This window comes from Dipodomys merriami, unplaced genomic scaffold (genome assembly GCF_024711535.1).
Source record: "Dipodomys merriami isolate MVZ:Mamm:240054 unplaced genomic scaffold, mDipMer1.0.p SCAF_14, whole genome shotgun sequence".
In the NCBI taxonomy this organism is placed as follows: domain Eukaryota; kingdom Metazoa; phylum Chordata; class Mammalia; order Rodentia; family Heteromyidae; genus Dipodomys; species Dipodomys merriami.
In genome coordinates this window covers 22,073,568-22,099,146 of record NW_027202715.1, presented here as the reverse complement: position 1 = coordinate 22,099,146, position 25,579 = coordinate 22,073,568, and the positions used below count along the sequence as shown (strand labels likewise).

At 34.8% G+C, this 25,579-nt stretch overlaps 1 protein-coding gene across 2 annotated transcripts in view; it reads right to left on the bottom strand.

Annotated features, from left to right (window-relative positions):
* The window catches only part of Ctnna3 (catenin alpha 3), a 1,374,363-nt gene that overhangs the window by 41,327 nt on the left and 1,307,457 nt on the right, over positions 1-25,579 (bottom strand). For both annotated transcript variants that reach the window (XM_070021006.1, XM_070021007.1), the window contains one exon: positions 355-460. In XM_070021006.1, the coding sequence (XP_069877107.1) occupies positions 355-460 (106 nt within the window). The remainder of the gene's footprint in view (positions 1-354; positions 461-25,579) is intronic.

The following is a 25,579-nucleotide window of genomic DNA, read 5'->3' as shown; positions in this document are numbered from 1 at the left end:
ATGCATTTTTAAATAGTTAAGTTTTCTTAAATTAATTGTGCATTATTTAATCTATTAAAATCATGAAATTTAAAAATAATCTGATTATCATTTAGGACACATATCCAATACAGGAAAACAAATCCCCATTTCTCTAGCTAATGGTTGAGTAGCAAGGGGCAATTAGCAAAGTCATTTGCCTTGTCCATTTATACAACTTGAGGAGATGGGAGATGGGAGAGGAAAATCTAGGAGAGAAAGGAGGAGTGGGTGACATTGTTCAAAAGGAAATGTAGTCATTACATGACTTGTATAACTGTAATCCCTCTGTACATCACCTTCACAATAAAACAAACAAACAAACAAATAACTTACCTGGTTAGCTATCTGCCGAGCGAGAACATCCATTCTTGATCCTGATTCTGATATCAGTTTAGCTGCATAGATCACATCTGTTGTATGCTTTAGTGGTCCTTTCCCCCTGAAATAAAAAGATACAGTGGGGTTCCTTAAAAGTAGATTGGTCTACTTGATATACACACACATCTACATTCACATATACAGAAGATTTGTAATTCCAAATACTACAAATCAACTACACATAATTTCGTCTTAATGTTTGCCCCAATTAGACTTTAGTTGTAATTTTTTTTAACTTTTTAAATGAAAGTATATTGTTAGGAATCTGGAAACACTACCAAAAAGATGAATTCCACTGAATTTTTATTCTCTGTTTTCTTTTTTTTCTTTTTTAATTTTTTTAGGATTTTTTTTAATTGTGAAAATACTGTACAGAGGGGTTACAATTACATGGGCAAGATAATGAGTACATTTCTTATCAAGCATTGTAGCCTCCTCCTTTGTTTCCCCTTCCCATCCCTTCCAATCCTCCCCCCCTCTCCCCACCCGATCCTCCCCGGACTCCCCCACCCCACACCACCTCCACCCCCGCACCAAAGTTGTAAAGTTCGTTTTCGACATAACGATTTGTACATCTCACTGTTTTCTATTATAACAAAATATGAACTATTTGAGATATAATCCTGGTAGATCCAAGAACTAGAGGCAAAAGTATTATTCCTGGCTTGGTCAGGGAGAAAGTGTCTAAAAGCATGGAGCTTCTGCCTGGCCTTTTGGTACTGAGTTCATGCTGTTGTTCCAAAATGTCTTTTAGAATATACTGATGTTGAAACCAAGCAAAATGTATTACTAAAGCAAAGACTGAAAATAGTAATACATGACACAGACATGAACATGTGCATCTGATAACTATTGTAAAGATTTTTTTTATTGTGAAAATACCGTGCTGAGGGGTTACAATTACATGGAGTACATTTCTTATCAAGAATTGTTGATCCACCTGTATCCCTATTTGAACAATTTGTTTTTTCCCTTCCCCTCCACAAATTTATACCAACATCAAATACAGTGAAAACGGGGGTTATACCATGGGGGAGGGACATACAAAGCAACAAAGAAATCATCTTATAAATATTTTAGAAACAATCGCAAGAAAGAGAAACCATTTGAATCCTTATCTTGGGGTTCATTTCGCGTCACATCAACTTTATGATCATGAGTATTTATAGTCACACATTAGGTTGGAAGTTTGACTCAAATTTACTTTAGAAAAATTGTCCCCCTGTCACATCTGGTACATTCCATCATGCTTGCTGTTGTTTTATAATTGGGTCAAGAGGTTTCAAGGTTGAGCTGCTTACTGAACTTGGGTCACAGGTGTTTGAGCGCCCTTTTAAACACAGGATGGATTCTGTCCCTTCATCCCTTCAACATAGGCATTCATCCTTGACCTTGAGATAAGTATTTTCAAACACATTTGTATCCAGAGAGCTCATTTGTCCAAGTGGTGGGTTTTTTTTGTTTCCACCTCTCTCCCACATGGATGAAAAGGTTTATATATATATACTTTTGGGGGGAAGGGAGAGTTGGGGGAAGGTGGCAGGGAACACTGGCAAGATCATAATGAGAGCATTCCTCTCTCTTCTTCTATGTCCCCTTTACTAAAAGTTGCAGCTAAGAAGAAGCTATAAATTCTTGGGCATAGTTATCATTGTTAGTGTGATTTTTATGAACATATTCATTTAATATAGTGCTTGTCTCTGGATTTCTAGCTGGGATCTTCCCATGCCTCCTTTTCTCTGATTGTCGACCTCAGTACTGATCTGAAGCTAGGAAGAAAAAATTAATGTTATACATGTTATACATACGTGTGACTCATTTTGATTAGTCAGGTTAATTTTAATATTTCTTCTCTTAATCCTTCTTTTATGGTTTTTCAATGAATTATATGCTGTCATTTTCCTATTCTATCTTCTCAATAAGCAATTCAAACATGTTAAGTTGGGCTTAAGAAATGTGCATAAATCAAATTCTTCTTCCAGCTGGCCCTGCAGTGGTCCTTCCAGCTTCAAAGAGTAGTTAACCTAAGCTTACCTAAGGAAATCTATTTACACTACTTCAAAGGACAATGCGGATCCTATTGCTGCAACAAATTAAAAAAAAATTCTCCCAGAGAGAAATGAATGTAGGCTTGAAGACAATTCATCACAAATACTACAAGAGTATATTCTCTGTTCATCTCACATAATAATGCACTCTTGCACTGGAAAAAAAAAACCCTATATATGTCATCAAATCAGCCACAGCACAGGAGCCAAGCCAGTTATACAGCTTATATTAGCCAAGAGAACACTGCAGTTGGAAAAGCAAAATGATGGCCTGGATGTCTTCATAAGATCTCCCTGTCTGTTGGATTTCATTTTTTACTGCTTAGTTCTGTCACTTAGACATGAGCCTAAAAAGGAAGAGTAGACCTATAGGAATAGAGTCTAAACTAAGAAGATGCCAAGAAAAAGATCACTATTCATAGATTTTTCTCTACTTCGTTTATTTTTTTAAATTTCTCCCTATTTTCCCTAAGTCTATTTTCCTCCTCTCAAGCAGTTGCTAGTTTCTAAAGTAACAGGAAAACAGAAGCATTTGGTTTTAAATGTGAACTTGACCTTTACCTCTTTCTCTAAACCCAAATTGCATGTGGAGGCCAATCGAGATCAATAATCTCTCTGTGCCTCAATTTCTGCAGTGTTAACAGCAGCACCATGTAGAGACATGAGTATATTTTTGTAAAGTGCTCTGAATATTGCTTTTAACAAAGGGAGCATTGGTAAATACAACTTGCTACCTTACAACCATTTTGGTGCACAAGGCCATGGAAGAAAAGTGGGGTTGCTTTCAGGATTTTACAGGGCAGGTAACAAAGAATTCCGGGCACTTCTTATGATTTTGGAGCAAGTTTCCATTTGATCTTTTGTGACTGATCAATTTGATATTGATCTCAGAGGAACATTGCCACAGAGGAAAGTGGATTCTGGCATTAGCAGGTTCCTATGAAAAAGACTTGAATGCCTCCAGGACTAGATCAAACAGTTGGAGCTCTACTCTGAAGCTAGAAACTGTGTGCAAATGAACTGGGTGGCATATGATATGGAGTTATTTATTTTTAAATCTCCTCTTCTCTGAAAAAATGCTTAAATTAATGTAGCTGTTCTTCCAGTTATATTGTGTAATCTTTTTTCTTAAACTCTGCTAATTTTTAATTGCTGTTCCTTGTCCCTAGCGAAGAATGAGACACAGAAAGGAGTAGATGACTAGAGCAACTGTTCTGATGTCTCTGAGGGGAAGGTGAGAGAGAGGAATGCGATGGATGGCAAAGAAACATTTTGCGAGGCCAAGATACAGTAGAGTTCAAAGCAAGAAAGGGAGAAGAACCATTCTTTATATTTATTTACACTTAGGATGTAGAGGCCTGTTAAATCTGATGGTTCATGATTAGAGAAATAAGGTTCGTCACCAAGAACACCACCACCAAGTAGTGAGAGAGAAGGGTTGTACAAAGCTAAATGATAAGAGGGTTCTCCACCAGAAAACTGAAACCCCAAGATGTTCTGTGCCCTCAGTGTAAGCCAGAAAGGCCTTGGCAGGTCCCTTTGGGCTCTGTGCCTCTGAAAATTATTACAAGCACGTTTCTCTGACCCTTCCACACAGTGCAAAGCTGTCCTCCAAGATGGTGCTCATAACATTTCTTTGAATCTGCTGATGTAAGTTGTTTTATAATTTAAAAAAAATCAACATTAATCATTGCAATATTTGAGTTGCTCTTATCAAATTTACTTTATGCACCAGGGAAGACTAGAAGTTATGTACATGGTTATGCTCAAGCAAGGCATTACATTTCATTATTTCTATGCATCTCCAGAGAAAGTTAAACTGAAATAAAGCTGTCTAAGCTCCCCAAAGGCAATGCATCAGTGTTCAAGGTCTTAAACAATGGACAAAGGTTGTTTCTAAGGAAAGCAGCTAAGGTTCTCGAAGCTTCCACAGTAGATAAAGAGTTATATCTAAAGAATGCAGCTAATGTACCTTTGCCTCCAAATAATGCATTTCCCTGTATAAAACCCCTGGGCTGATAAAAGAGAAATTACCTCCAGCTTTAAATCTTTAAACCTTGTTACAAGACCTGATCTTAAAACTAATATTAAGCTTTAGAAGTTAAAAGTAATGATAACACTCAGCGGCAGACCACAATTATTCCCTTCCCCACATTCTTAATTAAATGTATTGCTTGGCAAGCTTCTTACTGAGTGGCAGAAACATACATACTTTACAAATGAGTCCACATCATGCCAAGTTTCTAGGGGAAGCTACAGTGACTGAAACTATGATACATTTTTAACACTCTCAGATGGAAATCTGCTATGCAATGAAGGCTCTTTAAATTGACTATACATACAAAAGGTATTTGCTGCCTTTGTTTTCATGATGTCTTCTTCAGACTTCTTGTCAGCAAATTGTGTGTTAAATCCTTGAGTCCGATCCTTCAGAAAAAAAGATACTATAAGCTGGGTGCCAGTGGCTCATGCCTGTAATCCTAGCTACTCAGGAGGTGAGATCTGAGGATTGCAGTTCAAAGCCAGCTTGGGCAGGAAAGTCCACGAAACTCTTATTTCCAATTAAACATCAGAAAACCAGAAGTGGCACTGTGGCTCCAGTGGTAGAGTGCTTGCCTTGAGCTGAAGAGCTCAGGGACAGCATCCAGGCCCAGAGTTCAAGCTCCATGACCAACAACAACAAAAAAAGACAAAAAGAAAAAAGATACTCAGAAATAGAGATTGAACTGTCTGAAAATACATCAAAGAAACCACAAGCTAGCTATGTTTACTAAACATTGGTCTTGTAAGACCCATCTCAACAAACAAAACATGTGCAAAATGTATAATCCCAGGTATTCTATTCAACTGATATATATATATATATATATATATGTATATATATATATATATATATATATATATATATATATAGGAGATTATAATAGGAGACATGCACAGGCATAAGTTGTAAGCTACCATTAAAAAATAATTAAAAACAAGGGTCAGGAATGTGACTCCAGTTGCTAAGCCCTTGTCTAGCAAGCATAAGAACCTTATTCAAACCTCAGTACAATATTAATATATATGTATATAATCTATATATCATGTATATGTTTTATCATTTCATCTGAGTATACATAGATATATATATATATCAATATATAGATATAGACACTCATATATATTTATAATGTACTATAGAGGATCCAGATATTGTATAGTGATATATAGTGCTGTGTATATATAGTGATATTTGTCACATGGTAACATAAAATCAAATATTTTACGTAATTTTCATGTGTTTGTCAAATACTAATATTACTTGTTCTTCTCCCTTAACAAATAATATCTGTAAAAGATTAACTTTTTTCACTTCAACATAACAGTAATTAAGCCTATCACCAGTGTCTTACGCTTGTAACCCTAGCTACTCAGGAGGCTCAACCCAAGGATAGCTGTTCAAAGATAGCCTGAGCAAGGAAGTCCATGAAACTCTTACCTCCAACAAACTACCAAAATCTGCAAATGGAGTTGTGGCTCAAGTGGTAGAGTGCTAGCCTCGAGCAAAAGAAGCTCAGGAAATCAACCAGACCCTCAGTTCAAGCCCCAGGATATGCATACACACAAAAAGATATTGAGTGTTGATAATGTCACCTGGCTTGCATTGAGTCACTTCTTATGTCTGCTGTTTTTCTTGGTATATGCCTTTGCATAGCAACCTTTTCATAAGAAAAATAAAGTGAAATATATAAGCACCTAAATTCTATGCGTGCATTTTTCTTCTAAATTGTTTCATAACTTCTACTACAGAAGTCATTTCTATTTAGTTAGATAGGATAGTATAATTTTAGGATAGTATAATTTCCTGAGATTTATTATTTAATTCTATAAGGGACATACCAGTATTCTCTAACTTGTAATTCTATATTAGATACTTTTAAAAAGTAATTAAATGACCATAAATGAGGAAAAGAGAGGTGCCAGACTCTGAAAAAGGACACATTGTTCCTCTAGTAGTCAAGCATGAAACTTTAATTAGGCAGGCATTTTTGTCCCGATGGACATTCCATTCTCTGGTGAAGTGTCATTTACAAGTTTTGAGGACTCTATAAAAGTTCTTGAAAAATCAGTGAGTAAGTAATCAACTAACACTCGTCTTTACTAATTAGTAACCTAAGGTACCTTTGGAATTCAAGTTAAGAAAAAAAAGATGTTACATGAAATTAGAAAGAAAGTCTATATATACAAAAATGTATATATCTACAAATTACCTACATGCATTATATATTTATCTACTCTGTTCTTTTGTGTTCCCTATCACTTGTTCTAATATCAGTAAAGTTTCCTAGTGAGTTCTGGGGGCCTGGCTCAAGAAGTAGAGCACCAGCCTAACAAGGGTCCAAACACCAAATGGTTGAACAAACTAAAGTTTATTCTTCTTTCACATCACGATTACCGAGTTAAGAACCCCAGTGCCTTGTAGCTTCTTGGACAACTATCCTCAAGGTGTCTGGTTACTCTACCTGGATCTATTATAACCAGATATTCAATACTTGAGGAAATATAAGGTCTTGTAGAAAGACGTAAGGGACAGGGTAAGAACTAGCGCAGAGCATTCCTATCTGTACTCCAGATCCAGGCATACAACTCATGTAATTGCAAAGAAAGCAGGAAGGTGTATCTGTGTGTTTGTGTGTGTGTGTGTGTGTGTGTGTGTGTGTGTGTGTGTGTGTGTGTGTGTGTGTGCACGCGTGCGCACACGCGTGTGTTTGCCAATGTGTATGTGTGTGTGCCAATACAGGGACTTGAACTCAGGACATTGTAACTCTCTATGTTTTTGCTTAGGTCTGGTGCTCTATCACTTGAACAATATCTCCAGTTCTGGCTTTTTACTGGTTAATTGAGCTTAATATGTTTCTGCCTGGACTGGCTTCAAACACCCTCCTGAGTAACTTACATTATACGCATAAGCCACAGGGACCTAAGTAGGAAAAGTATTCTTGGCCCCAAAAGAGAAAAAAAAAGTTTTATAACATTGTGTCTGCATAGACTCAGGGAATGGTAAAATCCTTTTTTTTTTTTTGGCATTTTAGCAAAGATTTTTTGATGTTACCAAGTAGATAGGAAGAACTGGGAAACAACCAAGGCTCTTCATCAATGCAGCTGAGATGATAAGGCATATGTTCCGTCTGGGCACCCGGCCAGTTTTATTTCTTGTTTTGAAATTGTCACATTATGGATGGTGAATTATTAGAAACAAAAATTCTAAAAGTTCTTTGTGCGTGACAAGGATAGTTTTTCTTGGACAATATTGATTTGTTTATGAAACAAAAAATGGACTTATTTCAGAGATACTTTTGGGGACCAACCTGAGAGAATGCCTCTGGTTGTCCTTGTTGCTTTGGTTATATTTTGTATCTTTTTTATTTATTGTAAAGGTGATGAACAGGGGGGTTACAGTTATATACATAAGGTAGTGAATACATTTCTTTTTAAACACCTTTATTCCCTCCCTCATTTTCTCCTGCTTATCACTCCCACTCTCTTCCCCTTCCCCAAGTTGTAAAGTTCATTTCCATCATAGTATCTAGTGAGTACATTGTTGTATTAGTTCATCCTTTGTCCTGTTCTTTCTGTGATTTCCCTTTCCTGTCCATGGATCAGATAAGCTTATATACAAGACAAAGGGTACAGAAAACAAAAACTTGGAAAAAATCATATTAAGTGAAGTAAGCCAGGCCTAAAGAAACATAGGTCCCATGGTTTCCATTATTTGCAATAACTAGTATATGTCTGAGACAAGCAGAAAACGTCAAATAAGATGATGTTAAGAGAAATGAACCCAAGATAGGGACACAAGTGGTTTTTTTTCTTTCTTGCTATTATTTCTAACATATTTATAACGTACCATGTGATTTTTTTTGTTGCTTTGTATGTCCCTCCCCCACAGTATAACCCCTGTTTTCACTCTATTTGATGTTGGTATAATTTAGGGAGGGGAAGGTAAAAAACAAATTGTTTAAATAGGGATACAGGTTGACCCATTGCAACAATGAGATGTACAAGACATTATGTCAAAAAACAAACTTTACAAATTAGGCGGGGGGTGGGAGGTGTGTAGTTGTGGAGATGGGAGGGAAGGAATGGTAGGGGAAAACAAAGGAGGAGGCAACAATGCTTGATAAGAAATGTACTCATTACCTCGCTCATGTAACATTACTTAACCCCTCTGTACAATATTTTCTCAATAAAAAACTTAAAATATAAAAAAATAACTGCATACAGGATATAAAAAGAAGCTCTTGTTTCCAATTCTTGGAGTTCATTTTGATATGCTTCACTATATATGGTCATATGCACTTAGCAATTGGGCTATTATGATCCCTTGCTCAGAACATTATAGATATATTCTACTGTGAGAGTTTCTGAGGGAAACCATGTAACTCATATTTCTTTGGGCCTGGCTTGCTTCACTTAATACAACTTTTTCCAAGTCTTTCCATTTCCTAACAAATGGGCAATGTCATTCTTTCTGATGGAGGCATAGAATTCCATTGTGTTTATATACCACATCTTCTTGATCCATTCAACCCATCTGGGTTGGTTTCATATCTTAGCTATGCTAAATAATGCTGCAATGAACATGGTTGTGCTGATACCTTTTGTGTAACTTTGTAGTGGTCATTTAGGTAAATTCGCCGGAATGGGATTGCTGGGTCATAGGGTAGTTCTATGTTTAGTCTTTTGAGGAAACATAAACAAGTTTACACTCCCACCAACAGTGTGGTAGTGTTCCCTTATGGCCACATCACTGTCAGAATTTGTTATTATATTTCTTGATAATGGTCATTCCAACTGGAGTAAGGTAGAATCTCAATGTTGTTTTGATTTGCATTTCTTTTATGGCCAGAGTTGTTGAGTATTTCTTTATGTGTCTATTGGCTGTTCTTATTTCCTCTTCAGAGAAGTCTCTCTTTAAGTCTTTAGTCCACTTGTTAATGGGGTGGTTATTTCTTAGAGGATTTATCTTTGGGGATTTAATTTTTTTAGCTATAAGCATAATTTAGATTGAGGCCCTTGTCTATTATATGGCTAATGAAGATCTTCTCCCAATTTGTAGGCTTTCTATTTATCTTGCTTGCTATGTCCTTTGCCATGCAGAAGCTCTGCAGTTTCATGCAATCCATTTTATGCAGCCTTTCTTTGATTTGTTGTGTTTCTGGGTTGCCAAAGATATCTATATATTCAATGCAATACCCATCAATACCCCAGTATTGTTCTTTAATGAAATGGAAGAAGCAATCCCAAAATTCACATGGAATAATAAAAGACCCGAATAGCAAAAACAATCCTTAACAGGAAGAACAGTGTTGGAGGAATATTAATACCAAATTTCAAATTCCATTACAAAGCCATAGTAATAAAAGCACAAGAACAGGCCAGAGGACCAAGGGAATAAAATTGAAGACCCAGAAATGAACACATAGACCTATGGCCACCTAATCTTTGATAAGGGAGCCAAATAAACTGGAAGGAGGAAAGACAGCCTCTTCAACAAATGGTGCTGGCATAACTGCTATACACATGTAAAAACTTAAGTTAGATCCTTATGTATCACCCTGCACCAGAATCAATTCTTAATGGATCAAAGACCTCAGCATTATAGAAAGGAATAAGAGAAACTCTAGGGCTCCTTGGCACAGGTCAAAGCTTTCTAATAAAGACCCAGGAACACAACAAATCAAAGAAATGTTGGACAAATGGGATTGCTTTGTTTATTGTGATTATTGTTATAACTGCTGTTGTGTATGTGAGTGCCTGTGTAGGTCATTGTCTATATCATACTTGTGCTGTCTCACAGGCTCCCTCTACATTTTCTGTTTATTATCTTTGCCTTATCATCCACAAAACCAAATTTAAAAACTCAAAATCCTCTGATATTTCCCCCAAGGTATAGAAGTGCAGGTCTACTTAAATTAAATCATAAGAAAGTTAAGTCATTAGTGCTTTTAGACACAATTAAAAATAAATCATGAGTACTGTCATAGTTTTTTTAAAAAATTTTGTCACTATTGTGCTATAGAATTCAACAGAAACATCTGAATTATGGAAGTATCTCAGATATTGCAAAAGAATATACAAGAATTCATTCCACCTGTAGTGTTGAGTGTTGGCCAGTAAAGCATCATTCCCTATCTGAATGAGTGTCAAGAGTTGGGAAATAAGCAACCCTTCTTTGGTTGAATTTCTTTTTAACACAAATCTTCATTTATCTACTTGTCATTTTCCCTTTATTCAATTTGGGTTTGCAAGTCAAAATTATTGTCCTGCAGTGGGCTTCTGGTTTAGAAAGACACATAGCCCAATTTGGGGGCAAAATATTGGTCATTAGCTATTTACTAGAACAAAGTGTAAACTATAAGCCTTAGCACTAGTGAAACTGTGTTTTCTAGCTAGAAATATTTTCTAATGATGGCTCTTTTATATTTTTGTCCGAATCATTAAGTCAATTTTGTTTTCTTTGAACCATAATTCTCCAGAACTCAGGCTTCTGAGAAGCCAGGATTATAGGTGTGACAAATCAGCACGTGGCTTTTAGTTCTTTTTCAACATGACCAATGTTATTTCAACTATCAAGGGGAAAGCTCATATTCCTGATCTTAGTGCTCTGTTAAGTCTCTACTCTTTGACAATTCATATTGTCAAAGGGTCATCGGGGGAGATACTTTGGTGCTATTCTCCTTATTCTGTATATCACACCCAAAATTAAACCTGATTCTCTGCAGTCTGGCATCACAATGAAACATACATCCCAACCCCACAAGGCACGTCACACTCACAAGAAGATGAACAATAGATGAGAAGATTTTTTTCATTTGATTATTGTATGTATCCCTTTCATCTTTGAGACCCACAGACTTGAAAACTCCAGAACATGTTTTCATAAGGTATTCAGAAACTAGAGTCATTGCATATTTGAAGGGATCCTCTAGATAACACTCCTCAAAAGGGGATATTTTCATAAATGCCTTCTCAGGACCTGATGGGAAGTCTCTACTCAGCACAAATATTGAGAACTGACTTTTCTCTCTTCCTCCCTGTTCCATCTCTGAGTGTACACATTAGTCAAAACCAGTGTACTCTATCACACTGACTGCTGAAGCTCCTCATCTACCTTGCTATTGGCAGTAGCCTCAGTATTAATCACGTACATCAGGCCTTCCAGAGTCTGAGTAATTTTTTTCTAGATCCTCTTAATGTACTGAATCCTTTCACATCATTCCAAAATTGAATGACTCAGAAAAAGAATTACTCTCTATTCAGGAAAATAAAAATATAATTTACCTAGTATTACTTAACATTTTATTTTCTCAATGTCTGTCAACTCCAGCACAATATTGTCATAGGGTCTAGATGAGGGAACAAAGAGGTGAAATGTCACTAACTTAGTTAAGACATCCCATAGTGGAGAGATCTGACCCAGGGCTGGATCAACGGTCAGACTTGTCAGTCAGTCACAGTCCTGTTTCAGAGAGAACCCCCAGATGACATTTCATTTGCTTGCCCTTCCCTAGGGGAGTAGGATCCTATATATTAAATTTTAAGACACTTTAAGCATACTATTTTCAATTGGTTTATTCAGATTGAATGGGACTACTTGACACACATATACATTATTTTCATTTAAGTCATTATTTATTTATTTGTTTTATTTTATTTTTCAATTTAAATTTTATTGTCAAGGTGATATACAAAGGAGTTACAGTTACATAAGTAAGGTAGTGAGTATATTTCTTATCGAACTTATAACCCCCTTCCTCATTTTTCTCCCCATTCCCTCTCCCCTCTATACCCCTAATTTGTAAAGATCATTTCCAACATACTGTCTTGTGAATATCACTGTTTATTTATTGATATATGTTATTTTGGTGCTGGTCCTAGGTCTTGAACCCAGGGCCTAGTTGCTATCCCTGAGTTTTCATTTCATTGCTCAAAGCTAATGCTCTACCACTTCAGCCACATCTCCACCTCAGACCTTTAGGTAGATAATTGGAGATAAGAGTCTTATGACTTAACCGCCTGGGCTGGCTTTGAACCATGATCTTCAGATTTCAACCTCCTGAGTAGTTAGGATTACAAGTGTGAGTCCCTGTACCTTGTTTACTTGCTGGTATTATGATGTTTACTTCTTTCCTCGTATTAGTGCTAATATTTGATTATTTATCAAATGCTATATGAGATAATATGCTTACATGGTGTTAAGTGAAGTCAAAGTAAAATGCAAAAATGATTATTTAACATCATGCCTAGTTAGGTCATCCTTACCGTAAAATTTTCTTGCTATGAGATAAGATAGACTCACATTAGATCTAAACACCGGGACTTCATTTTGGATTTTGTGACTCAGCCCAGAAGGCCACAGGTTGGTCTCACATGACACTATACTGAATGGATAGAAAATAGGATTTTATTTCTTTCTTCTTTCCTTCGTATTTTCTTTCTTGCTAGAGATTTCTGGTTTTTTTATTTATTTAAAGATAGATACAGAACTATTTTTCTATTCTAGTACTGTGTCACGAGATAGGTGAATCATACTCTTTCTACCCCTTTCTTCTTGTGGAAGGGTTCTATATTTTATTCATCTCTCTCAAAACAGACCTCAAAATGTTGCTAAAAGTCCTCGCAACACCTTGGTGATGGAGTGTCTGTATACTGAAGTGGATTAAGGTGACTTGTTTCTTCATCACTGAGGTGACCTCCTCCCCCCAAAACCCATATTGCTTTGAAAATGTTCATTGCAACATCAGATGTTGGGTTTTCAATTCAGTGGAATTGTTCAGAAAGTAAAAAGCAGAACCTCGCATTTACACTCTTAAGTGCTTTGCACTACCAAGCCCAGCACTTTATTTGTACTGGTTAATTTTGAAACAGTATCTTTCACCCTGTCTCGGTAAGGTACCTGGTCAACAATCTGCCTATTTTAGGCTTCCTGACAGAGTTGCAATGGTTGGCTTATGTCATTATATTCAGCACTTTTTTTTCTGTCGAAATTGAGTGCTGTAGAATTTCCTGCCCAGGCAACCCTGAAGCTCAAATCTTCCTGATCTCAGCCATCCAAAGAGATATGATTACAGGCACAAACCACTTCCTTCTGGCTGAACTTCCTCTAATTATCTTCAATTCATGGTTTGTTTTCTAAAAATTTCAAAACAATGACTCTCATATTTAATGAGGAATAGCTTTGTCAAAATGAGATAATATAATTCATATATATAGGTAACCAAATGCAGAGTAGAGATGGTTAGCAACACAGAAACAGATAAGACCACCCTTTACACCCTACCAACCCCATAGAGCCCTCTCCTCTAAGGCCTGTACCTAAAGAGAATGCTAATATCAATCATATTTTAAAACTTGATTAGCATAAAATTCTTCTGTGTCACATGATAAACACAAATAAACTGCTTAGTATTTTCTTACTACTCTCCAAAATGAACATAATTTCCAGCCTATTGTTGGTGGTTAATGCCTATAATCCTAGCTACTCGGGAGGCTGAGATCTGAGGATCATGGTTCAAAGCCCACTCTGGGTTCAAAGCTCATTCTGGCAGGAAAGTTTGTGTGACTCTTTCCTCCAATTAACCACCAAAACTAGAAGGGTACCTGTGGACTAAGTTGCAGTTGCAAAAGTAAAACCTCAGGGACAGAACCTATATACCCTGAGATCAAACTTAAAATCAGAGCATGTGAGCAAGCGCGCACACACGCACACGCACACACACACACACACACACACACACACACACACACACACAGAATATAATTTACCTACTTCTCACTTTAGAAATAAACATTTAGTCATATCTCAACTTATGTTTTCTAACTGGGCATGATGGTACAGTATAGTAAAGCCAGTATTTGGGAGATGAACAAGAAGATTGTGACTTCAGGGACAGTCCATGGTGCACAGGAAAAGCCTCTCAAAATTTTATTTTACAGAAGCCTTTCTCTGTTGTCCAAGTAAGGAAAACATATTTCATTCCTCTGAACATCTCTTGATAGCATCATTGTTTCTTAGTTTATATATATATATATATATATATATATATATATATATATATATATATATATATATATATATATGCTCTTAAACAAGACTCTAAGCTTTAGGGGTTTATTGAGGGGTTTATGGTCTGTGATTGATTTGTACCTGGGTTTTCCAGAACACTTGGAAACAGAAAATAAGAAGTAGATAAACTACCTTACTTACAAATCAAAATTTCTCCAAAAAAACCATTTCAAGACTTTGGTTATGACTTTTATTTTATGTTCTTGGTCTTATTATATGTTACCAAGCAAAAATATAATTTGATGGAGTACAAGTGGACAGGTAAATATAAGAGAAGCATAGCAATTCTTTTGAAAGTTCTAGATAAGGGTAAAATTCTCAAGGAATAATCATCTTTGAACAACTAAAATTAGATAACAAATGACTACCCTGAAACATTTTCACTGTAAAAAATGTAATATGAGTGTACACTTAGCATGTTATAAGATCTATAACATATCTTCCTCTTTCTGAATTAGTCCTGAACCGAAATTATGAGTGATCATAAGGAAATGTTTTTATTACTTCTCAATTTAGATGCTATTACAGAAGAAACAACAACCAGCTGTTTATTCCTATGAACACAAATGCAACAACAAAAACGGTAGGAATTATTTGAGGGTCTTCTTTACACTAGCAAAGGACTATAGCATAAAGGAGACTTTACATTGAAAATTATTATGATTTTATTAATCATAATAAAAGTTATAGTGAAAATCTAAGAAGCAAAAGAAGCACTTATTTTTAAAGATAGCCATTACTTCTAGAAATATGGTGAGCACTTGAACAGGAAGAAATTGTAGTTTTCTCTCTTTTCTGAGAGCTGAGGTTGATTATCCTTCACATGAGACAGTATTCCACATATTCATGCGTCTTGCAAGAATCACCAAAGTGAGATTAATGATTTAATTTTATCTTCAAAGGTCATGTTTGCTTTAGTGCAATGCTCAGGATAATTAATCTGGGGATAGTGGGCTAGGCCAGCTGGACCTGCAAGTTTCCCCTCTGAACACAATGAAGCAGTTTTGTCCTGTGTACTGCTGATCATACCAAGAATTCTCGAGGCCTTAATTCACAACCACAGAGTTTCATCCTACTAGAAAAAACTCTTAGAAACTAAATTTTATATTACAGACCCAAGTAGAAGAGATTTTTCATATTCTTGCTGCAGTTTCTATTTTAATAGCCCACAGGTAGGTGCATGTCATTAGGTCTTGGCACTGGGATTAATCTTTTTCCTATGGATCTTATGATTATAGACACTAACATGTAGAAAACGATTTTACAAACTATTTGACTAGTAATTATTTCTATCTTATTTATCTTTCTCTATATCTTTTGTTCATTTGAGACAAGGCCCTGTTATGTAGTCTAGGTTGATCATCATACCCACTCTCACTATCTAATTCTGGTTGCATGTATTTCCATACTGAGAGAAAGCAAATGGTTATCTAGACATTAAAAAAATAAATCTCCTTCCTTTCTTTCTTTCTACCTTCCTTCCATTTTTCCTTCCCTTCCTTCCTTCCTTCTTTCCTTCCTTCCTTCCTTCCTTCCTCCCTTTCTCCCTCCTCCCTCCCTCCCTTCCTTCCTCTCTTCCTTCCTCCCACATTCCCTCCCTTCCTTCTTATTCTTTTCCTTTTCCTTTCCCTTTCTTTTCCTTTCCTTCCTCCAATTCCCATCATCTCTCTTTCCCTCCTTCCTCATTTCCTTGTTAAATTTTGTTTGCTTGATTTTTATTTGTTCATTTTCACTAACGAGGAATGAACACAGGCTCTTAAAATTGCTAGGCAAGTGTTCTATTAACTGAATTATGTTGCCAGATCCAAACATTTCTTTGAACTGGGCAAAAATCTGATGAAGTCCATATTTTTCCTAGGTCTTCTCCCTGAAACCACATAGCAGACATGCCCTGCAAGACTGAAAGGTTAGATGCGACTATCTGGCATGAGTGCTAAGACAACATTGTGTTTTCAGACAAGTGTCTTTTGGAATGCTGAAAAGAAAATTTAATGCATTAAGTGTAATAAACTAGCAGAGCAAAAAAAAAGTTCAAGTTCTTTGTTATATGAAGATAGCAACTCATACATTGCTTTATTAGGCATAAGGAAAGAAGAGAATTAAATGAAAAAAAATCTGATATCATACTTAAGATTTGGACAGCTCTTGAGAAGTAAACAACATTGAATTCTCACCACAATTCATCTCCGTTACAAAACAAATGCAAGGGAAATGTCGAGAAAAACAAACTGAGCCCTTGTCAGAGAGTACAGAGACTGTCAGCAGCTAATAGATACGTGCTAGACTTCTTGTTAAAGAATCTAGGCCAAGTATCTATGACAAACTAAGGTGTCAGAATAGACACAATGAGAAATAGGTGGTGGAAACCTTCTGGCTTTGTGGAAAGTGAGGTGAGGAGGGAGGATAAAAGAAAAAAGGCATTAGAGTAACCCTAACTTTCCTATTTCAACCTGCACTGAAAACTAAAGTTAGGCAATGTTTAACATAGAACTAAATACTATATCATGTAAACATTATAAAAGATTAAAACAACTCAGTTAATGAATTGAAGCAGACATATATGGCCACAACCAATTTTGGAACATTTAGTTTTAGGTAATTTTTTACCATCTATCTGGATGTGTAAAATGTGTGTGTGTGTGTGTGTGTGTGTGTGTGTGTGTGTGTGTGTGTGTGTGTGTGTGTGTGTGTGTGTGTGTGTGTGTGTGTGTGTGTGTGTGTGTCCTTTTTTATACATGAAACTTTAAGGCTATATTCAACCTTATGAACCACCCATAATATTTCCTCCCTCTATGGCTTAATTTGATTATTTTTTCTTACTTGTCTACTAACCATTACATAGCTAGACTGTAACTGCAAAAGTTCATAACATCAGCACCAAGATCCTGGATGCCTATGCACATTTGGCCATACCTGACTACTTAAAAAGAGTCACTACTGTAATTAATCTCTCTCAGTACCAGTTGTACTATTTTAAAGTGGGCATAGTAATCTCTATGCTGTTCATCTGATGGATTAATTTCAAGAGTTAAAAAGGGTGTCTATAGTAGTATTTTTAGATTCATCAAGAGTCTTATGGAGATATATAAAATGAGATTTCCATGTGACTAGCATGATCTAAAACAAATTCTTATATAATCTAAGTTAACCTATAGAAAATCCAAATGTTTTTTTTCTTTCATGCAATTGTTTCTAACATATTTATAAGATGATTTCTATGTTGCTTTGTATGTCCCTCTTCCACGGTATAACCCTTGCTTTCACTGTATTTGATCTTGGTATAATTTGTGGAGGGGAAGGGCAAAAACAAATTGTTTAACTAGGGATACAGGTGGAGCCATTGCAACAATGAGATGTACAAGTCATTATGTTGAAAATGAACTTTACAATTTGGTGGGAGGGGGAGGATCGGGTGGGGGAAGGTGAGGGGAGTATGGGAAGGGATCAGAAGGGGAAGCAAAGAGGAGGCAAAATGCTTGATAAGAAATGTACTCGTTATCTTGCCCATGTAATTGTAGCTCCTCTGTACGGTATTCTCACAATAAAAAAATGTAAAAAAAAAGAAATTCACAAGGCATATATATATTATATATATGTATATATATATGTATATATATATTTGAAAAAGTTTTAACCTCAGAAAATAACAAACATGCAATAAAGAGTGAAGTTACAGTTAAAAAAAAAGAAATCCTGAAACAATACTTGGATGAAAAACATATAAATGTGCTGAATAAATTTTAATATGTGTGTTTGTTGAAAAATATAAATTAAATACACTTCATTTCAAATATAGATAGATATATTTTTCTGGTCTTACATGCATTTGGCATCTTTCACATAATATTTCTTTTCATATACTATTCATCTATAACGTTGCAATGAAATATACTACTAAAACAAGATAAAACAAAACAAAGTAGTTTAGCACATTATATCAACCAGTGCATTAACTAGAATTCACTAAGATTCCACTAATATAACTTTTTTCAACACCATGTACCTATGCAAGTGATCTCACATAATTATGAATTAAAATACAATGTACTAGTTTAGAGTATTTGAAAATTTTAAAATTAAATCCTAAATTATATAACAAGTATACACATACTTCATACACACAAATATATACATGTACATACATACCATACATACCATCATTTATCAAGGATTTTCAACTGATCCTTGCAAACATTTTTTCACAACAGACTTTGACTTTAATGTAAGTTTCTTGCTTGTTTAAAACTTAAAAATTATTTATTGAGAAAAAAAATGTTCATTGAATTTTAGTGAACAAATAGGGAAAAGATCCTGAAGTTTAATTTAAGGGTCACATTACCAACTAATGTAATCAAAAAATTTAAATTTAGATCTTGTGTTAGCTATGTTCCTACAACATCTGTTGGACTATTGTGACAGGTGTTTATTAATATGGATGTCTAATCAAATCTCTTGGTTGCTAATAGCCTGGCAATACAACATCTAAATATTGTCAAATTTTTTGATTATATGTTGAAAACCAAGGATAATTGATTCAAAGCTATTTTCCTCTCTAATTAAAAAAATAAAACCTGTCTGGTGTGTTTTAATTTAGTATTCTAATAATCTTCTGCAATTTCTAAATTGTTCTAGTAATGACAACTTGTGAAAGAAACTCAAAGCCTTCACAAGATGATTCTTGATTTAGACTTCTTTGCACTCTTCCTTACACAAATAAAAATAGAAAGTTTTGCTACTGCCTTCCTGTGAACAGACAAGAGAGGTCATCAAAAATTAGACACACTTAATGTATATAGAAAGAAGGATGTATACTGGATCCAATTCTCTTAATGCAACCAAGATATTTAAAATTAAATTTTCTAAAAAAAAACATTTCCTGTGTTCTGAGTAGCTGAAGCCTATTGGGAGCAATTAGATCATCTTCAGCAACTTTGTGAGTAGCTTCAATGCATGTGTGGCATTTATATGCTAGTCCTTGTTTTATAATTTCCTCTTGAATCTAAAGGGCTTACATAAATCTCCGTGAGAATTCTATTTTAGGAAACAGAAGCCTTCACAATTCTAAATTGTTAGAGTTATGGATTCTGAAATTTTCTAATTTATTGCCTTCTGGCACACTTTATTTCTAGCACTTATTTTGAGAATGTTTGTCATTTCGCAAGCCCTACTAATGGCCTACTCTCAACAACACTTGACAATAATAAGCTTGTTCTCTATCCTCTGAAATACAATAGTCACGAAGCACACATGGCAACTTTGCCCTGGACATAGACTGTGTATAACTAAGAAATCAAATTCCGTTGTATTTAAATTTAATTAATTTATACTTAATTTTCAATGACCAGATGTGGATACATCATGGCATGGGACAATGAAGTCTGGATTTTGCTATCTGGCTTCCACAGTTACTTGTGCTAGAATTCATTCATTTCTATATAGGAGAAGAAGACAAATGTCAATATTTAAGAGAATACTGATCATTTTAAGCATTGTTGGCTGTGACAAAATGATTCACAATAGCGATAGAAACCCTTTTAGGGACTAGGAAGGTGGGTGGTAAAGTGCTTGCCTTTCATGCATAAAGCCCTGGGTTTGATACCTCAGCACCACATAAGCAGAAAAAGCCATAAGTGGCACTGTGGCTCAAGTGGTAGAGCGCTAGCTTTAAACTGAAGAGTCAAGGGACAGTGCCCAGGCCCAGATCTTTTAAAGCTTTTTCATATGACTGACTGTAACGGGGATGACAAAACAATAGTCCTCAAGCTAAGTTCGGGAGATTTCCTATTTATCTAAATAAATCCTTATTAGGAGACACATCTACTCACTCATTATGGACTGTCTGTACTTTTGTGCCACAACTATAAAATTAAGATGTCATCACTCATAGTCATGTTAATTCACAAAGCCATGTTAAGCTTAACTTTACTGAATGGTTATATGATCAATGATAGGTTAATAATATCTTTTCAATATAGAAGTTTATAGCTCATTTACCACATGTAATAAATTGCATATAATCCTTTACATTTATATGTAATGATGGCTATGATATAAATATATTATATCATATATATCATATATATCATAATATACTCAACAATTTAGCAATCGAGGCCCTAAAGTCTCATATAATTACATATTTCACAAATAACACCTTTAAGGTTTTCATCCAAATCATGGAACTATGATGCCCAAACCATTTATAACATTTATTTTCTAATTTAGTAGAAAACATAAACTAATTTATATCTCTATAGAATCAGATAGAGGGGAATTGGAAACTGCATTCTAAACTCACTTGAATCAAATAGCCTAAGAAGTTGGGAAATGTCTAAGGACATCTAATGAGTCTATAATTGATGCTCATTTACTGAGACACAACTATTGAAATAACCATCAAATAAGTCTATGAAAAAAAGTAGAATTTAAGAAACAGTATTTTAGGAGATTAGATTGTGCTACATAAGACATATGTGCCATTGAATCCAACAGGGAATAGAGATAATTCAATTTCCTCCTAGGTTTCAATAATGCTTGCATTTCTTTCTATCCACTGATATTATGAAGACACAAAAGTAAATGGCATGCTTAAGGGAGCACTTATGCTCTATCATTTAACAATGAAAACAATTGGTAAAACACACAAACTATCTGTCTCTCCCAGAGGACAGGTGCTCTCTGCTTGAGTAAGTCTTCGGATTTTAGGTTTGATTTGCTTCTACGTATTATTATGCACATATACTTGAAACAGCTCAACTTAGATTACACTACAGCTTTCTAAAGAACAAGTTTAATTACATTGGTACTCTTCTAGACCATTCTTTTCATTATAGGAGAAATAAAATATTTTTATTAAATTTATATTTTTATTGTAAAGATACTGTACAGGGGGATTACAATAACATGAGCAAGGTAATGAGTCCATTGTTACCCCCTCCTTTGTTTTTCCCCTACTATCCCTTTCCTCCTCACCTCCCCAACTCCTCCCCTGCCCAAAGCTGTAAAGTTCATTCTCAAAGTCTTGTACATCTCATTGTTACAATGGGTCATCCTGTATTCTTTTTTTTTTTTATTGTGAAAATACCATACAGAGGGGTTACAATTACATGGGCAAGATAATGAGTACATTTCTTATCAAGCATTGTTGTCTCCTCCTTTGTTTCCCCTTCCCATACCTTCCCATCTCCCCCCCTCTCCCCGCCCAGCCCCTCCTCCCACCAAAGTTGTAAAGTTCGTTTTTTATATAACGACTTGTACATCTCATTGTTGCAATATCAGCACAACTATTGCAGCATTATTTACCATAGCGAAGATATGGAACCAACCCAGATGCCCCTCAGTAGATGAATGGATCAAGAAAATGTGGTATTTATACACAATGGAATAATATTCCTCCATCACAAAGAATACCATCCTGTATTCTTATTTCAGCATTTTGTTATTTCCCTTCCCCTCCCCAAATTAGAAAAATGTATGTACAAGGTGCAGGACACTGGAATCAAATACAGTGAAAACAAGGGGTTAAACCATGGGAGAACACAAAAAGAAACAAAAATTCACACAGTACATTATAAATACATTAAAAAAAACAAGAAAGATAAAATCTCTTGTGTCCCTAAACTTACAAGTGATCCTTATTTTTCTTTCTTAGACTGATAATGTATTATCAAATGTATGCTTCAAAAATTATCTGAAATGTTTTAATGGTACAAGTTTTAATGTAAAATATAACAGCATTATGTTCTTAAGAGCTATTTATTAAAAACATCAGATGGATTCTTAGGAAGTGTTAAAGAAAGAAATTATTATTAAAATTAATGTCCATTGACAGAAATATGTACTTCATCTTCTGCATTTTAGAGCTTTTCACCTTTATCAGAATACTTTTCCTCAGCAAAGCTAAAATTAAGAATACTGTAATTTAGAATCTTTTTTCTTTATTTTTTCAGCCCCGAAGTCTCAGCTTTGCAATATAGCATGTTTATGAGAGTCTGAGATAACAGATGTGTGAACTGTTATCTTGTTCTAACTGCTTATATAGATTTAGACCTTAGATTTTAAAAACAGCTCTAATTAATCATTACAATTACTTTATATTGTGGAGCCAAGAGTATTTTAGAATATGTTTCTTGTATTTTTGGATAATTGTTCTTATTCCAGTGTGGTGCCTGATTAGCCCTCTGAAATCCATCAGGTGGAGATAAAATGGGCACAAAAGACTTGTCACCCTATTTTCTCTGTACAAAAGTTGGCTATGTCCACTGCATCCAAGTAAAACCCTGGATAACCAATGCAAGTACTACTGGCATGGAGACTTAAAACATTTAATTTCTGTTGAAAGAGATGATTAAAGCTCTCCGTGGGGTCTTTTTTTCCCCTTAATATTAGCAACTGAAATTGTCATTGAGTGAATGTTATTTGAAACAGCAGGAAAATGCAGAACAAAATCGTTGTAGGTGGTACCATAGCTGTAAAATCTTGGCCAGTGTTCAAAACAACACTGAACTGGTTAATTAGAATTAGTAGTTTCCAGGGGCTAATGAACATCTGGGCCTTTATCTGTAAACAGACATATACACAAGACACTGTGGAGGATCCTAAATATCCCTGAATCATAGTAACACATATAACATTTGTTAACTGACAAGATGCTAGTCATTGAATTTTGGTTTAAAAATGGAAATGAATTTTTGTTTACAGTGATGGTCCTGAATGGCATATTTGTAAATATTGGGACTCATATCTACTAATGTGCTATTTGGGACGACTTAAGTGAAGTATATTGCATTTTTTCTGAAAGATATGGAGATGTGTTCTCATGCATTTTATGAGCTCTGGTGTCTTTATAGCACTGATGTCTCATGAAGAGGGACAGAAAAGCATATGTATTTGGGAGATGATGTCACGCATCACTGTAACTATTTCACCAAGGGAAAGGACTACTGGTCCCGAAGAGATCTACTCAAATTCACTGCAGAAACAAATGTGATGTGACCCCAATATCTGTCATATTTTATACAAATATGGAAGCTAAATTTTCTCATAATCCTGAGGCCCAAATATATAACTCCTCTAAGAAGATAGTTCAAAAAATGCACTCTCTTTTACTGGTTGCCAAAGAATGAGTACAGAAGTCTTCAGAAGATGAAATAGCAAATTATGGGTAAGTATAAATATTTCTGTTGACTGCTCTTTAAGTCTGTTTTACTCGATAAATCACTCTACTTAATTTGTAAACTTAAACACCACCTAAACCATTTCTCTCTCTCTCTCTCTCTCTCTCTCTCTCTCTCTCTCTCTCTCTCTCTCTCTCTCTCTCTCTCTCTCTCACACACACACACACACATACCTATATCTAGGTAGATCCATCAGTGATAGCAGAAAGGTAATAATCCCTGTGAAAAATGTGAAAGCCTTGAAAAGTTTGTTTTTTTCCCCCTAATCTACCTTCTCCTTTATTTTGAAAATAATCATGCCTCTCCAATGGACAATTATGTTTTATTGAATTATCTTCCATTGACTTATCTTTTATTCATTGAGTCACAGCTGCACCCAATTGCAATATGTAAATGTATATAATTTTATAAAAATGACAACCAGCTCTAAGGGACTACTTCATGAGCAGGATTATGACATCTATTTTTACCAAGATCATTCTTTATGATCAGTCATAATTCATGCAGCTCAATAATATTACAATAATCTTATTACATAATGAACATGTCTGTTTTGTGTCAATGTCATATTAAATCTAAAGCCCTTCTTGAAATGCAATGGCCTTTTATAATTCTCAAATCATCCATATATCCTACAAGAGATAATAAAAGGGTTAAAATGCGATTATCTTCCCTATATATAAAATGAGATCCTTGAGCAAGACAATCTGGCAAGAAATTCTAGATACTCTAACTTATAATTTTAAGCTTTTTTTCTTTCAATAATAATACCTCAGAATCATAGAGATACAGATACATTTTACTTTAAGGAACAAAAATATAGTATTTACTGATTGATAATCTATTATATTTATGTTTATAATGGGAAATATTTATTTTCTATATTAGTTACAAAACAAATGTGTTTTCATTTTCAGCTGTCTGACACAAGTCAGGGAGATGGTTACACAGATGATCAACCATATGGCATTAATAAATGTATAACCAAACCAGACATGCAACATTTTGTATTTTAACCCAACTACTAAACTAACTCATGAAAATGTCATATATTACCTATTTAACTGAGAGTTTTATTGCAGAGAAATTGTGACATAATTAACAATTGCCATAGGACCATCTTTTCCAGTTTGTAATTACTTCTTAAACAAACTAAACAAACTAAAGATGAGTTAGCTTTCACTCACAGTCAGTAACAGCTCCACACAGCTGTAATTCATAAACATGTAACAGTAGTATTTATACAGATTATAGAATGGGGAATACACTTATGTAGAATTATCCAGTAGTTCAACAATTTTCATATTGTCTGCTACTTGCTTAAGTGGTGAAGGACTCAAAGTAAAAGTGTAATTCAGGCTCAAATCTAGTGCTAATCTAGGGAGGCTGAGGACTCACATTGCAGCATCTGTTTTAATCAGGGTTTATGTAGTGACTATAATGCCTGAAGTTTTGGTTCCATTGTTTCCATGTTAAAATATTTTAGGTAACAAAAATATTTTGACATTGTACTGCTGATTTAAATAAACAAAAGACTATAGAAAAAAGAGAAAATGTATTATAAAAATTAATATTTAAAATATAATTTGTATTTAATAGTTATTAAGTATTATTCATAAACATATAATGCCTCACTACTAAGCATTTCATTAATGTAATTTAACACAAATATTAAAATAATAAAATATCAGTATTAATATAATATTAATGTTTCATTGTGTGTCTCTAAATAAAGAAGAGGGGAAAATGGATAAAATTGGAGGAGAATTGGGCATTTTTAAAAGAAATGGGCATGATTTTTTTCTCAGCATAATTTTATATTCCCATGCCTTCTATGTCTATGA